The sequence below is a fragment of the Carya illinoinensis genome, chromosome 15, assembly GCF_018687715.1.
Source record: "Carya illinoinensis cultivar Pawnee chromosome 15, C.illinoinensisPawnee_v1, whole genome shotgun sequence".
NCBI lineage: Eukaryota > Viridiplantae > Streptophyta > Magnoliopsida > Fagales > Juglandaceae > Carya > Carya illinoinensis.
Window position 1 is genome coordinate 23,998,160 of NC_056766.1, and position 14,485 is coordinate 24,012,644.

The window sequence follows — 14,485 nt, forward strand, 5'->3', positions numbered from 1 at the left end:
CCTAGTCAATAAATTATCTAGATTCCTCTAGGTCTTGGAACCAAGTAAGGGCTTTGCCCTCCATGTGAAAAGAGGCAAGCCTTAAACGATGATGGGGTAATGTATTATGAAATGCAAAAAACTGATAACCTTTGTAAATCCAACCTACAAGGTCTTTTCCATGGAAGCTAGGAAAATCAAGTCTAATAGTTCTAGTTTGTATCTCTCCCATGGGTGCTATGGAGCTATCGTCCCTATCCCTGGTGTGGACGTCTGAGGATGAGTCCCCATTAGGGGTATAATCGGTCCAATTTTGGATAAAATTGGAGACTAAATCAGTATGCACTAATTTTGTATTTTCAAAAATCAATTACGCACCAATTACCCTCCTAAACCAGTACCTCCAGTTTTACAGGTTTCGGTCCAGTTTTCCCATTTTAATAGTATTAGTATATATATTAGTATTAGTTATAGTGATTAGAATAACTATATATTAGTATTTGTTATAGTGATTTTAATTTATTATAATTATATCATTGATAGTGATAGTATTAATATTACTATATCATTATTTTATATATAATTATTTAGTATCATGATTTATATAGTAATTTATATATAGACTTAAAATATATTACTTATTAGACTATTAGTATTAGGCCAAAAAATGTAAATTGTATTTAATATACATTATATACTAATTACAATATACATTGTATATTGGTATTACTAATTTAATAAGAGAAATGATATTTGTAGTCGTGATTGTGCAAGCGCCGCGCAGTGTATTTGAAAAAAAAAAGGAATTAATATGGGACTCACATGAAAAAAAAATAACTTTTTAATCGTGGACCTTACTCTTTTTCAAAACGATTGCGCGGCATTTGCACATTCCACGACTGTATGTAATATTACTTATTTAATAATGTACTTATCAAAAAGAATAAATTGAAAATTTATTAGGCCATAAAATGTTATTAATATATATTTTATGATTAAAGCATATGATCAAATAAATTTCTATTTTTAAGATTAAAATTTTATATTATAAATTATAATAACATTATCTTATATATAATTATAATTTATATGATTATATATATTATATATATAATATTAAAAATTTAATTTAAAATATATAATATAGCGAATCGGTCCAGTCCTAAAAAGCATAAAATAAAAACCGGACCTGTACCGGCTAATTTTGAAACTAAGGAAACCGGTTCAAAATTGAACTGATTCCATCGGTTCGAACCAATCGGTCTGATTTTTCGGTTAATTTTTACACCCTGCTCACCATTGTTGCATTTCTACAATCAAGGCTACAAGTTGCTAGAATATTGCATCCATTTCCCTTTTTATAGTTGTCATCTTAGTTTCCAGTACCTCCTTAGATTTTTTTACTGCATTAACCCCATCTTGTAATTAATTCATTATAGCGCTTTCAATCATAGTTATAATATGAGCTTTGTTATACATAAACTCTCACACCACACTTTATTTTTATTTTTAAAATAAAAAATAGATTTATTCTTTCTAAACTAATTGAATTTTTCTACTAATTAACCATTACCAAATATTTGGTTAAATAAAGTAAAATATGATTTATAGTGTGTAGACTTATATTTAGAATTTTTCTTGTAATATTGATATACAGAGAACCGGTGTCTCTGATATTACTCGTAACAGGTCTGATAAAAAGTACAGGAAATATAGTAGTATAAAATAGGTGATGATAGTGCTCTTCGAGATGGAGTGCCTCCAGAGGGAATAGAGAAAAGGGAAGAGTTAGGATTTTTTTCATGAATATTCAGATGCATTACAAGGTTCCGGTGTACAATAAAATAGACTCCACTGATGAGCCAACGATGGCCTCTGACTCTACGGACTCAACTCAAACTAAAAGAAAAACCAAGGCCTACAGCCCACTGTTCAACATACTGTTTAATTAAAAGACAACAATTAACCACTAACTAAAAAAAGCTAGAATACCGCTTTGCACCGGTCGGTCTGTTGTTAAGGCTTTAACAGCCTTCACTAGTAGTCCACCACGTCAGCTATTCCATACAAATTACATAAGGGTCATCACACTGGATCAAAATTTCTGCAAACACACAAATTGCCACCCACCATCTCCGTTGCCACCAACTCAACCAATCCCCACGAATACCATCTCGTCTTCTTTCTCATCTCAATCCTTTGTCTTCCCAACCAATTGCTAGCTGGATCCTAACCTAAACCATTTCTGGAGTTCCCAGTTCCCACCATAATGAATGGATTTGGGATAGTATACAAGGTGGTGCTGGGGATTGGGATCCCAGTGGCGGTACGGATCCTGGAAGAGGGAGGCGACTAACAGAGGTACACAGAGTTTGTCGCGAAGTTATAAACTATTGGGAAAATCAAGCACCCCAACATTGTGAGTTTGAGAGCTTATTAATGGGCTCCTTACGAGAAGCTTCTAATACGCGATTTCATCTCCAATGGCAACCTGACTTTTGCTTTTCAAATTCTTCAATTCCTATGCCTTTTTACCTTTGGCAGATTTGTTTGCTTGCTTGCATAATAAAAGTTGTGTTATTCTAGAAAAAAATGAGCCTTCAACGAGCCTGTCATGGCCTATCGGGCTGAATATTGCTAAGGGAGCAACCCATTGGAGGGGATGAGTTTTCTTGTTTCCATGCGAGAGTGGGGTGCGGATAAGTTTTCAGATCTTCTATGTGTGGTCACATGGAAATTAAAATGGATAGCTTACTTGGCACTCATTCATTGGAGGGCTGTTAATCGAACAACAATAGACCGACCGGCTAAAAGATTTACTCAAAAAGCTAAAGACCTACACTGCAAACCGAACCCAGCCCACGACGCAACCCTTGTACTTCATCAGAAATCACTTCAGATTAGCTCGACTTCTACACTTGAGTCAGAGCAGGGACATCTTCACATGTGCTAGGGTTTCGACCACTCCTTCCTTCTGGTCTTACGCCGTTCTTCACTTCTTCAAAAAGGTGCTGCCGTGTGTTACACTCAGAACACTGGAAGACTGTAAACTCAAGTGCAAGTTCTGTTGAGGACTTATAAGCACCACTTGATGCAACAACACTGACAAGGTAGCAAGGATGTCACACAAATCCAAATAAAAGATCTAACTACGGAGTGCAAAATAAGGAGGTTTTACAATGTCTAACAAAATCCAATATGAAGGTTTTTTGTGGCCTCGAACTAAATACATACACAGTAGGACAAGTTATTTTGTTTACTGGGCGACTGAACACGATGGGGCTTGATTCACAGGCAAGGTAGCAATCGGCGTCCTGCAATATCTCACAAGAAGTTAACTTACAATTCAGCAACCCGAAAAGGTATACAAGAACTACATTACTTTTTGCACAAAATAAGAATGGCAAGGAAGATATTCAGGGTATTCAATGGCTAATGAGAGAGGTAATTCAACAGAAATAAGCAATAAAAGCATCTTCACTAGCCGTATTGACATTGAAATAAATAAACTAGGCAATTAGATATGGCACGATACGAACATCCCCATGATGTGTAGAATGATTACAAATAAGCATCTTCACTAGGAGTAAAGAAAAATTATAAAACACAGGTTGGATTACTACATGCTCCGAAAGCCATTTAAATTGGGCTGAAAACTGAATACCAGTACCAGAATGCAATGCAAACACTCATGCACAAGCAATTACAAAGTAAGCAAGTATTACCGTCAAGAGAATGAAATACACCCCACACAAGACCAAAGAATAATGCCAAATATGAGAAAAGAGAAACAAAAACTTACTGAGTGTCAAGACGCAGTTTCTTGTTAGCTTTTTTCTTGTTCTTCCTACGCTTTCTTCCAGAACTTGGACCTACACCCAGAGGCTGTTGCAACATAGGAGGTACAAATGCAATTGGAAGATTGACAGCCTCAGATGACAGATCTATATTGATTGGTTGAGATGATGGTTCTGGTTTTGGTAATTTGAATTCATGGTGAAATGGAGGCATTCCTGAGGAAGACCCTGGATTTGCACCTCTTCTTGCACTGTTGTCAACAGTCACTTCAACATCTTGATCAATGTTGAGTTCCTGGTGCACCATAGGCATTCCTAAGGAATACCCTGAATTTACACCTTCTGATGCGCTATTGGCAGCAAGAGCCACTTCAACATTTCTATCCTCACTGATTGCCCCAGAAACTTTATCTATGCTTATTCCTTGGGATACAGAGTTAATTTGTCCTATGCTTATCCCTTGGGGTAGAACGTTAATATGGCCAGAGCTTGGGCTCTTCACCCTATGCAGTGCAGCATAGAGTTTGCCTTTAGACTTAATTATCTCCGAAAGAATGGTTCTTGACCCAGAATTACCTGCATTGCATCTTCCACTCCTTAGCCATACCATAAAAAATGCTTGGAATAAGCACAAAAAAATAAAAATTCATATAATATACCCAATATTGATAAAATAACAGCACGCGCGGCCAATTGTTCAGCTTCTTTCTTGTTTCTTCCAGCTTCACCGGTGTACATTACACCATTGAAAACCAAAGAAGATGTGAAAACTGGAATCAGCCCTTGTGGTTGAATAGTGTTATAAGTAGGCATTTCCAGATTCATCTTGACAGCAAATTCATGAAGGATAGACTTGCAAAATACCGTATCCTACAAAGTAACCCTCAAAATGTTAATTGAACGCAAAGTTAAAACTAAGAAGGCGGACAATATTGGAAACTAAAACAAAAAACCTAGTGTAAAATATTGCAAACATAGATAAACAAATGAGACCAAGGGCATGCTTGGATGCTTGAAATATCAAAAAAAATTCTGAACTATAAGGAAATGATTTGAGTAAAGATGTTTTATTGAATTTTGGAAAATAAGAGAGAGAGTTGAATAGTTTTTTTTAAGATAAATATTGTATCGAAGTTTGTAAAAATGAATACATAAAGTTAAAAAATTGTTTGAATATAATTTTGTAATATTATTTTTATTTTGAAGTTTGTAAAAGTTGTATTAATTTTTGTATTTGAGTAATGATTACATGAAAAGTTTAAAATCTAAAATAGAGTATTGTGTTTGAATGGTGTTTGGGAATGAAGTGAGAAACTTTGGGAATTGTGAGAATATGTTTCTTTTCATTCCTCATAAGCCACTTAATTCTTCGAAACAATAGATCAGAGTGATTTTCCTCCTTTTTCCCAATAAGTAAACAGTGTTACACCATTGAGATATTTCGAATAAACTAGGGTACATATAGGATACACAAGTGCTAAAGGCTTTTCTCAAGATATCTTCCAAATTGTTGGGGTCATTGCTCTAGATGTTGTTCCCTCAGTTTGAAACTAGTTGGTTCCGTAGTTTTAGAATTATGCAGATCCCAAGCCCCAAACACTTTTAATTGGGAATGGATATTATTGTTTACTAATATTGAAGTACTTCACTTAGAAAAGATACAACCTTTTTCTTTTATTGGCACCGGGTGTCCAAGAATAACGTCCTGACTAATCCCGGAAGTGCACAAGCCCTCAGCAAGGATTTTCCCATAAGTGCACATCAAGTAATTCAAGGGAAAAATCCCCCAATCTGATGGGCCCTAGAAAAAATGCAACTTTTGTATTAATGTTCTAAATCTCTATCAAAACTATGTTGTAAGAAAATTCTCTTGAGAATTAGATTGCCCATATGATATTACAAAGCAAATTCTCTTATTGGCAGTGAGTGTCCGAGAACAAAATCCCGACTAATTCTAGGACTGCACAAGCCTTCGGCAATGAGTATCCCACAAGTGCACATCAAGTAATTCAAGGGGAAGGTCTATCAGTCCAATGGTCCCTAAAAATTATTTACACCCAAATTCAAACCTTACACCTGAATGGAGCATACCAAACAACAACTAAGATCTCGTTTGGTTACACAATTCAGATGAGATGAAATGAGATATTTTATTAAAAGTTGAATAAAATATTGTTATAATATAATTTTTTAATATTAGTTTTGTTTTGGGATTTGAAAAAGTTTAATTGTTTATTATATTTTATATTAAAATTTGTGAAAATTGTAATGATTTAATGAGATGAGATAAGTTTGAATTTGGATATCCAAACCAGCCTTAAAATAGGTCCAAATTAAACGAATTCTCAAAAACAAATTAAGATAGCTACCTCCTAGCATTTTTTTATGAATCAAGTTTGAATATATGAGCTAAGACCAATGGTCCGTCAAAAGGGGTCCATGTTCTATACAATTTTTTTTTTCAAGTAGGTCAACATTTTACAATAAAACAAAACAAATAAAAAGGGAAAACCTAAATCATGTATAAAATTTTTTTTAAAAAAAGATGCAAATTATCATGAAGATATAAATCAGGTCTACCAATAAATTGTCTAAAGTTATTGCAACCTCAAGCAATTTTCCAATAATGCATGTGGGATTTATCAACTAAAATTGACGGGAAAAACAAACCTTGACAACTCTTTCGAATCCCAAGTTCAACTAAAAAATAAAAGATAACAATTATAAAATACTAAAAAGTCATATGAACCCTTGGGATAAATAGAAAAAAAGAGTTGCATATGCCCAAAACTAAAAGATACAATCTTGAAGCAACAAACCTGATTAATGAGAGGGCAACCCTCATCTTTTATCTTTTGTAATATGTTCTCGAGTGCAAGTTTGGCTACATCTTGCTCAGCTGCTTTTCGATGTGAAAACGTGTTGGGAGAAGTATAAGTTTCCCCGTCCACAGTCACAGTCGACCTAAATTGCGGTGCATGTTGAGACCCCTCATTAACAGTGCAATACAATGGTAGAGAAATTGCAGACCTTTGAGCATATTCCTGCAAACGGTTCTTATGCATCAACTGTTCTGGAACACCTAAACAAAACATGACCCACATAGCTTTTAAAGATTACTTCTTTACCTCTGTTGGTGTCACAAATTCAACAATATATGGCAAATCATATATTCAAATAATCTAAAATAAAAACTCATATAAATGCAGCAATAACAAAAATGTATTAAACAATAATTAACACAAACCATTGTGATATTTTCAAGAATCATATGATAATAAGGGCATTTCTAAAGCCACATAAATTGCTTAATATATAGAAAAAAGAGGTAAATTGGCATACTATTTAAGCACCATCTTGTACAAGAAAAACAAATGTACCATCAACAAACTAAATAATCTTGCTCATCTCATTGAGTGTACGTCAATATATACATCAATATATATATATATCAATCGTAAAGTGTTAGGACAAATGCAACAACATTACTCTACACGGTCCATCCCAATTAAAAATCATATTACAAATTCAAAAGATTAATTCTTTCTTAACCCAGAGTCTACCAGATGGAAAATGGCTTAATAAACATGCATATTTTTATCTAACAATTTTTTTTAAAAGAAGCAATTACATCAACAATATGAAAGTTAAGCACATTGAAAATGAATGAAATTTTAAAAAATAAAATTAAAATAAGGAAACAAATTTAGATTACCCCTCTCATATTATTGACCGGGGGGGAGGGGGGATCAGAAGAATTAAAAAAAAAAATATGTGCATTAATCTTTTAGACAATAAAGTTTTCCTAATGTCCATAAAAAGATAGAGAAATCATACAATTTGGTAGTTGAGAAATATGTAGGACATCAAAAGGCAAACAAAAAAATAACATATTTACGAATATTTAGAATAGAAAAGAAGCAAAAATCTTTAATCAAAGTTCACATCTTTCATTGCTTTGGACCGCCTAAGAGAAATATAAAATCCAAAATATTTACCGGAAGTATCATCATCTCTGACTCACCAAAAGAAATAGATGGCGCTGCAAATGGAAGCAAAGGCTGAACTGGAAAAGAAACAGAAGTCGTATCCGAAACTGAAACCTGATGCTGAGGAAAAGGACTCAAACTCGGTTCACCCATTTGCACTATTTAGATTTTATTATTTTCTTTCGTACACGTGCTTTGCAAAGTGTTTAATGATGCGTATGTAATCACCCAAAACCTGGAGCTGACATTTCAATAGGAAATCAAGGTTGGATCCCAGCTATCCGAAAAACGCAGACCGAATCAGAGGATCACAAAATGAAAAACAACAAGATGTGAACCACGCTCTTGAGCGAACGAAGAAGCATGAATTTTTACATAAATGATTAAATAGATGATAAGCATATGCATGATACCAAACTCAAACCAAAACACAATCTGTTCGAATTTGTACAGATTTAGTAAAAAAATCATACCCATATACATGAAACCAAACCAAATTCAAACACAATCTGTAATACATTTGTAGTTGTAAACAAATAAATCTTCCGATAATTCCAGTAACAGAGGTGGGCATGCTTTTTCTTCTTTGTTCTCTCAGTCGAAGAAGTGTCAATTTCTACAGGATGATGAAATAGATTATATGCATATGCATGAGACAAAATCAAAGCCAAACACAATCTGTAAGATGTTGACATTTTTACAAGTTGAGTATGAAAATCATACCCATAGACACGAAACGAAACCAAATTTAAAAATAAAATTAAAAAATAAAAATCTGTAATACGTGTAGATCTAAACAAGAAAATAAAAAATTCCTCTGATGATTACAGAAACAGAGACTCGGGATATCTCAGAGATCCTTACACCCAAATCCAACGGCTGCCATTTTCGTCGTCTCTGTTTAAACCACACGCTGTTGTGTATTTTCTGAAGGGTTGCGGTTGCTCTTGGTGGAAAGTTGATGGAACAGAGAGAAGGGAGGAGAGACTGGGACTGAGTGACGGAGAGAGAAAGAACGGGAGGGAGGCAAGGCAGCGTTGTTCTTGGTGGAACCTCGGCGAGACGGCGAAGCCAGGAGAAAAGAGGCAGCGTTGTTACTAACACAGAGAGAGAGAGAGAGAGAGTGTGTGAGAGAGTGTTAGGGTTCCGACGCAAGGTAGAAACAATTGGAAGAAACCCTAGAGAGAAGATGATGAAGCTTGTCTCCCAAGCTGTGACTCGGGAGAATAGATGAATTTTTGAACTGAACTGAACTGTACTGAAGGGATTTGTCTTTGTGGAGTAACTCGAAACGGTGCGTATGGAAGTATGGTGAAACGGTGCGTGGAGCTGGACTTGGTGCAAGCTGCTGAAGGTTCAATACGGGGCGTTTTAATTACTTTGAGTCTCGTGTCTTTTATTCGTGTGTTGCACATGTCAAAACACTGCGTTTTATGTAAGCAGCGTTCAATCCTGTGACGGGGGATGTTGTTCTTGTTGTCAGTTTAAAGAAGATTTCGGAACAGAGATGAGAGTTTTAAATTTAATATAAAAGTTTAAAATATTATTTTTTAATATTATAATTATTTTGAGATTTGAAAAAGTTAAATTAGGATTTGAAAAAATTATATTATTTATTATATTTTTGATAAATGATTATTTATATTATTTATTATATTTTGTGTAGGAATTTGAGAAAGTTGTAATGATTGGATGAAAATTTTGAGTTTGAGATGAGAATTCTCTATCCCCAAACTTGCCCTATATTTGATTTAGGTTGCGTTAAAGCATTTTCATTGGATTATATAAATGTAAATTTAATAAAAAAATTTAGCTAATAGAACTTAAAAATGATTCATATTAAATTATCCAACTTCAAAGCTTTTAGCTTTTAGCTACAGTAAAATTAAGGTTGGCAGTCAAATTTGGTTGTTACTGTATCACAACCAAATGAATAAAAAATAATATTTTTGTACACTCTATCCCCCTTTATTCTCCCTCCCAATTCTCATTCTTCCTCCTGCATTATTTCTCCATGTTATTTAATAAAAAATAATAATGTATTTTCATATAAGCTCTTAATTTAGAAAAGATTTAAAAAAATATTATTCAATTTTTAACATTTTATTATTATTTTGACTAATAGATGGATAATCTAATGTGTGAATAAATTTTGAGTGGAATAGCCAAATGTAAAAGCATGTCATATTATGCAAATTTTATATTTGCATTTGAATAATCTAATAAGGATGCTCTTAGGGTAGTGAGGATAATTGAAAAAAAGTTGTGAGTAGAGATTGTGGGGACTTGTGGGTCCTATTGTGATGAGTTTAATATGTTTGGATATGAAATATGTTGAGTTGTTGACTTTTGAGTAAAAAGTTAAAAAATGTATGAGTCCCATCAATGATTAATTTTATTAATAATAATGGTGAAATAATGATTTTATTTATATGCTGTAATTATAAACATAATTATTATGATAAATGATTCTCAATACCTTTAAAAATGAATTTTGTAGAAGTTTTTTTTAGAGAAATTTATTTAAATCAAAATTGATAAAAATATATAATATATAGCAATTATTTCTACAATATTCTCATACCCCTATTTTGTTCCAAACTTTAGCTACGTATTATGACCACAACCCGCAGGTGAGTTATTTCACTTTTTTTTCATTCCAAAACTTTATTAATTAAAAATTTCCATACTATAATAAATATTTTATTCCCAGTAATATCATTTGGAGTTATAGTGATGATGAGAGAAGTTACTTATTTAGTAAAGTCATTTCGAATTACAGTGATGATTACATGGTTTCTGACTTGAAGTGTTCCATTGGGATGTCCCTAACATGTTTGTTATAGAATGTCAGAAAAATAAAAACGTAGTGAAAGAGAACATAAGGTATCTTTGGAATCTGTAATTTTTGAGGTCTCTCGTGGAGAATTGCTTTGAGCAATCCCAATTTTCTATCTATGAAATTTATGATAATATTTCCTTTATATCTAATTATAAAGTTATCACACTTATCAACCATTATTCAACCAATCTCGCATCAATAGCTATTTTTCTTTGGGCCAGCAAAGAGAGAGAAATGTGGACAAGAGGGAGCGTTAAGAGAGGGAGATTCTTGAGAAGATGGTGAGGTTGTCGGCACGCAAAGTGAAGGGGAGAGAGAGAGAGAGAGAGAGACTTTTGGGTTTAGTGGAGCTCAAACGGTGTCATGTGGAAATTGGGTGGGGATGGGAGATGGGCTGGGCTTCTGGTGTCAAATTAGGGAGGGAGGGTTCGGCTTCATTTTTTATTTTTTTAACATTAGATGTGAGAAATAGATAATGCTATATAAATCAGTTTGGACTTAACAATTGACTAATAGTCTTTTATATTTTTTTCCTTCCAAATTGATACCAACTGGTCATAAAATTCTAATAAAAAACAAAATCTTGAAAAATTATATTTTAATATAGTGCAGCATTTTATTTCCTTAAGCTTTTGGAGGTAGATTTCCAATTTCTAATGTACAATAGTTTTTTGAAAATCTTTTTTTAATTGTAAATGATGAAAGTTTATATTATAATTAAATGATTAAATTATTTAACACTTACTACTGTAATTTTTAATTTTAAAATTAACACATTATATATTTATTCTAGAAATAACAAATAGCATACGTCTTCAACTATAACTATTAAAATTAACTATAAGAGGGTAAAATACACCATATCTAAAATGGTTCTTAATACCTAGCTCATCAAAAGGCATCGCTAGAGGGTAAAGGAAGAGAGAGGGAAATTAGACAAAGTAGGAAGGGAATGTGTCAAGGTTTTAGGGTGTTAGGAGGAAAAGAGGGGAGGGGATATAAATGAGGGATGAGACGATGACATAAAGCAAAAGGAAGGCAAGAGATAAGAGGCACGGACACATATGACTTCAAGGACTTTTGGCCAAACTTCTCCAAGAATGCTTCTTCTACCTTACGACAGGGCCTCCAACGATGGGTTCTCCACCAAAAGACGGACCTTCTAGATCGATTGTATAGAGAGGATGAGAAACCAGGAGAGACTGTAAAACAAGCTTATTATAGTGGATTCTCTCCAAAATTCAGTAAACGTAGGCCTAGTCCCAAACTACGTAATTCTGTGAGTCTCTCTATCTATTTATTTGCATTTATGTATTATTTACCGCTATGGATGTATGCGCAGACACCGTATAGCAACACCGGACCACTGTCAGGGGCCCACAACACCGATCTATGCCCAATATAACCTCAGTAGGTCTTAAAATGGATCCTTCTCCCCTTTTTAGGCATTAACATTGGCACCGTCTGTGGGATCGAGTTACTTTTTACATCGAAAGTAGAAGAATGATGATTTCCTTGCGTGCTCAATAATATCTGAATGAGCAAATGAGACTCACCCAAATAAGTATCTTTGGCCTTTCCACTTTTATTTTTATGAAAAATTTTGTTGCAGCGAATAGGCAAGTGAGCTTTTCCTCTCCTAGGCGATTAACTGCACTACACTTAAAATACTTTTTATACACCCAGTGTAAAGTTAGGAGCCTAAGCCCCTCAGCCACTTGAGCTGTGACTACAGCACTTGCAAAGCACAATGCACTTACACACAGTGTCATGCACGCACAGGTTGTCTAAAGTGCACGTTACACACAAGTGCACAATGCATGGGATGCATGTACCGTGCGGTATGAACAGTGCACCCCCCGTTGTGCATGGCATGGTGGGGGTGCACATTCTAGCCACCTTCTCTACACTTTTGATGCATTCTTTGAAAAGATCGATGTTGAGGGGTGACGAGCTGCAGCAAGAGAAGGGCCTTCACACTCACAACCCCCTCCCAGGATAAAATAGTGGTGGAAATGTCCCCAACTTAGTAATTGATATAGTTGGTGCTATAATATTCATTGCTCCAGTTACACACTCCCAGCCTTCCAGAAACTAGTGGACCATAATATGTATGATTTAATTGCCTTCTAAGTCTTGCAGTAAGGCTATTATTTGATGGCCTCCTCAAGGAAGATGATGCGACATAAATGGCCAAGTAATTAACATCTTCAAATTAGGAAAGATGACCTTCATTTATACTATATCATATGATAGTGTGCACGTTTTTGTTCCCTTGGTCACAATTACGAGTAATGTCCGTTAGTGAGACTTTGTTTTAGGAACACTTAAGGATTCACTTAACCATCTTTCACCTTAAACTTTTCTAGTTTCCTCCAATAAAGAGACAAGTCTTACGGCTTAACACCTTTACATTCTCATTTGAGGTTGTTGATAGTCTAGTGTCAACCCAAGGGATACCACTCCATTCTACAGCATTCCAAAGTAGCTAGAAGAGTTCAACTAGGATAATTCCCCATCTCAGCTTACGATCATGATCCAACACTCATGACATTTTTATATAAAAAGATGCAATTTTCATGTACATGCTCATAATGACAAGTGTGTAGGTAAAATCATACGACTATTTCTTGAATGATAATAAAAATGGAGCTTTTCAATATCATGTATAATATGCAGTCATATAGTATATAATTGTTGAGAGTGGTTGTAGAGTAACTTACTCGAAGTAGCTAAATTGATCGGGTCGTTGATTTGTTCGTAGTTTAAGAGAAAACATGGTATAGTTAGGCTAATGTATAGGATGATGAATTTCAAAAGAGTGTAAAAAAAATTTAAAAATTTGATCGAGACTTGTTGACTTTGTAAACATGCCCTTGAGAAAGTTTAAATTTGCACTGAGGCCCTCAATTTTCAATAATTTGTAGATTCAACCCTTAACTATTCTATATTTTACAATGCCCTAGAACTTCAAGATGGGCTTATTTTTTGACATATTTCCAACTAACCCTTGAAACCCCGCCCCCCTCACCCCCAAACCGAACCTACCATTTCATTGCTTTTAGGTCATTTTCTTCCCGACTTTGTTCGCTTCTCATTGAGAAGCATTGCTTGAAAAATATCCTCCTTAATTGACACTAAAGACATAAATCTACCCATGTTGAGGCCTATACTTAACCCATTTCTAAGTCATGAAAAATACTATTCACAATTTATGGAGTTAAAACTGAAATTGTACAAAGGTCCAACCATATCTGTAACAACCCCGTCCTGGAAAGGGTGAAATTGCTACGTACATACCTGTTCCTCTTTCTTTCTTTTCTTTCTCTCTCTTCTTATTTTTTTTTCTAGTAATATGCGATCGGTATGAGCATGACACTCGTGTACTCTAATTTTCTAATTTAATAAAGGGAACACCTAATAGATATTCTATTTAACAATCCTCCATAAACAGACTCATAGAGTTTATCATACGTTCATAAAAACATGTTGTTCTAGTTAGGAAGGGACTCCATCTCTACCTTACATACAAAAAGGCACTAAGTCAATGTATAAAGGTTTATCATCACCCCACCATAACGGTTAAACCATGCCAAAAGATACATGGTTTAAAGTCAAACCTGACAAAACGTCCCGACAAGGAATCCATCCCAACATAAAAACATAACATCTATAAACATAACCTATCATTCATGTAAGGTTGAACCAACATGGTAGACACTAAACGTCTGTCTCTCCCTCAGCAGTAATGCCCTGCTCCCCAGCCATACCGTTAACATACTAACATCTATTCTTTTTCTTTTGAAAATATGCATACATAAACATTTAAACGGTATTTTAATGCATAACATTTAAACAATACTTTCATGCGTGAACAT

General features: G+C 34.3%; 1 protein-coding gene across 4 annotated transcripts; it reads right to left on the reverse strand.

Moving 5' to 3' along the window:
- Window positions 1–3,030: 3,030 nt before the first annotated feature.
- Window positions 3,031–8,983, reverse strand: LOC122296297 (double-stranded RNA-binding protein 4-like). 4 transcript variants are annotated; one of them, XM_043105872.1, is made up of 6 exons: window positions 8,630–8,983; window positions 7,775–8,006; window positions 6,596–6,820; window positions 4,436–4,646; window positions 3,782–4,352; window positions 3,031–3,293 (listed from the first exon to the last, which is right to left on the reverse strand). In XM_043105872.1, exons 2-6 carry the CDS (start codon window positions 7,916–7,918, stop codon window positions 3,236–3,238), a joined length of 1,209 nt encoding a protein of 402 aa, XP_042961806.1. In that variant the 5' UTR covers window positions 7,919–8,006; window positions 8,630–8,983; the 3' UTR covers window positions 3,031–3,235. The 4 variants fall into 4 exon arrangements, with proteins under 4 accessions (XP_042961806.1, XP_042961805.1, XP_042961807.1 ...); XM_043105871.1 differs by having other exon boundaries at window positions 6,596–6,858; window positions 7,801–8,006; window positions 8,630–8,980; XM_043105873.1 differs by lacking the exon at window positions 7,775–8,006 and having other exon boundaries at window positions 6,596–6,858; window positions 8,630–8,981.
- Between the last annotated feature and the right edge of the window lie 5,502 nt (window positions 8,984–14,485).

Excerpts from the sequence above, each read along its gene's own strand:
- LOC122296297 (XM_043105871.1), bottom strand. The coding sequence starts at position 7,918 with ATGGGTGAACCGAGTTTGAGTCCTTTTCCTCAGCATCAGGTTTCAGTT. Across the intron at positions 4,647-6,595 it reads GTTGCCCTCTCATTAATCAG|GATACGGTATTTTGCAAGTC; the intron begins GTTTGTTGCTTC and ends GTTACTTTGTAG. Across the intron at positions 3,294-3,781 it reads AAACTGCGTCTTGACACTCA|GACGCCGATTGCTACCTTGC; the intron begins GTAAGTTTTTGT and ends GAGATATTGCAG.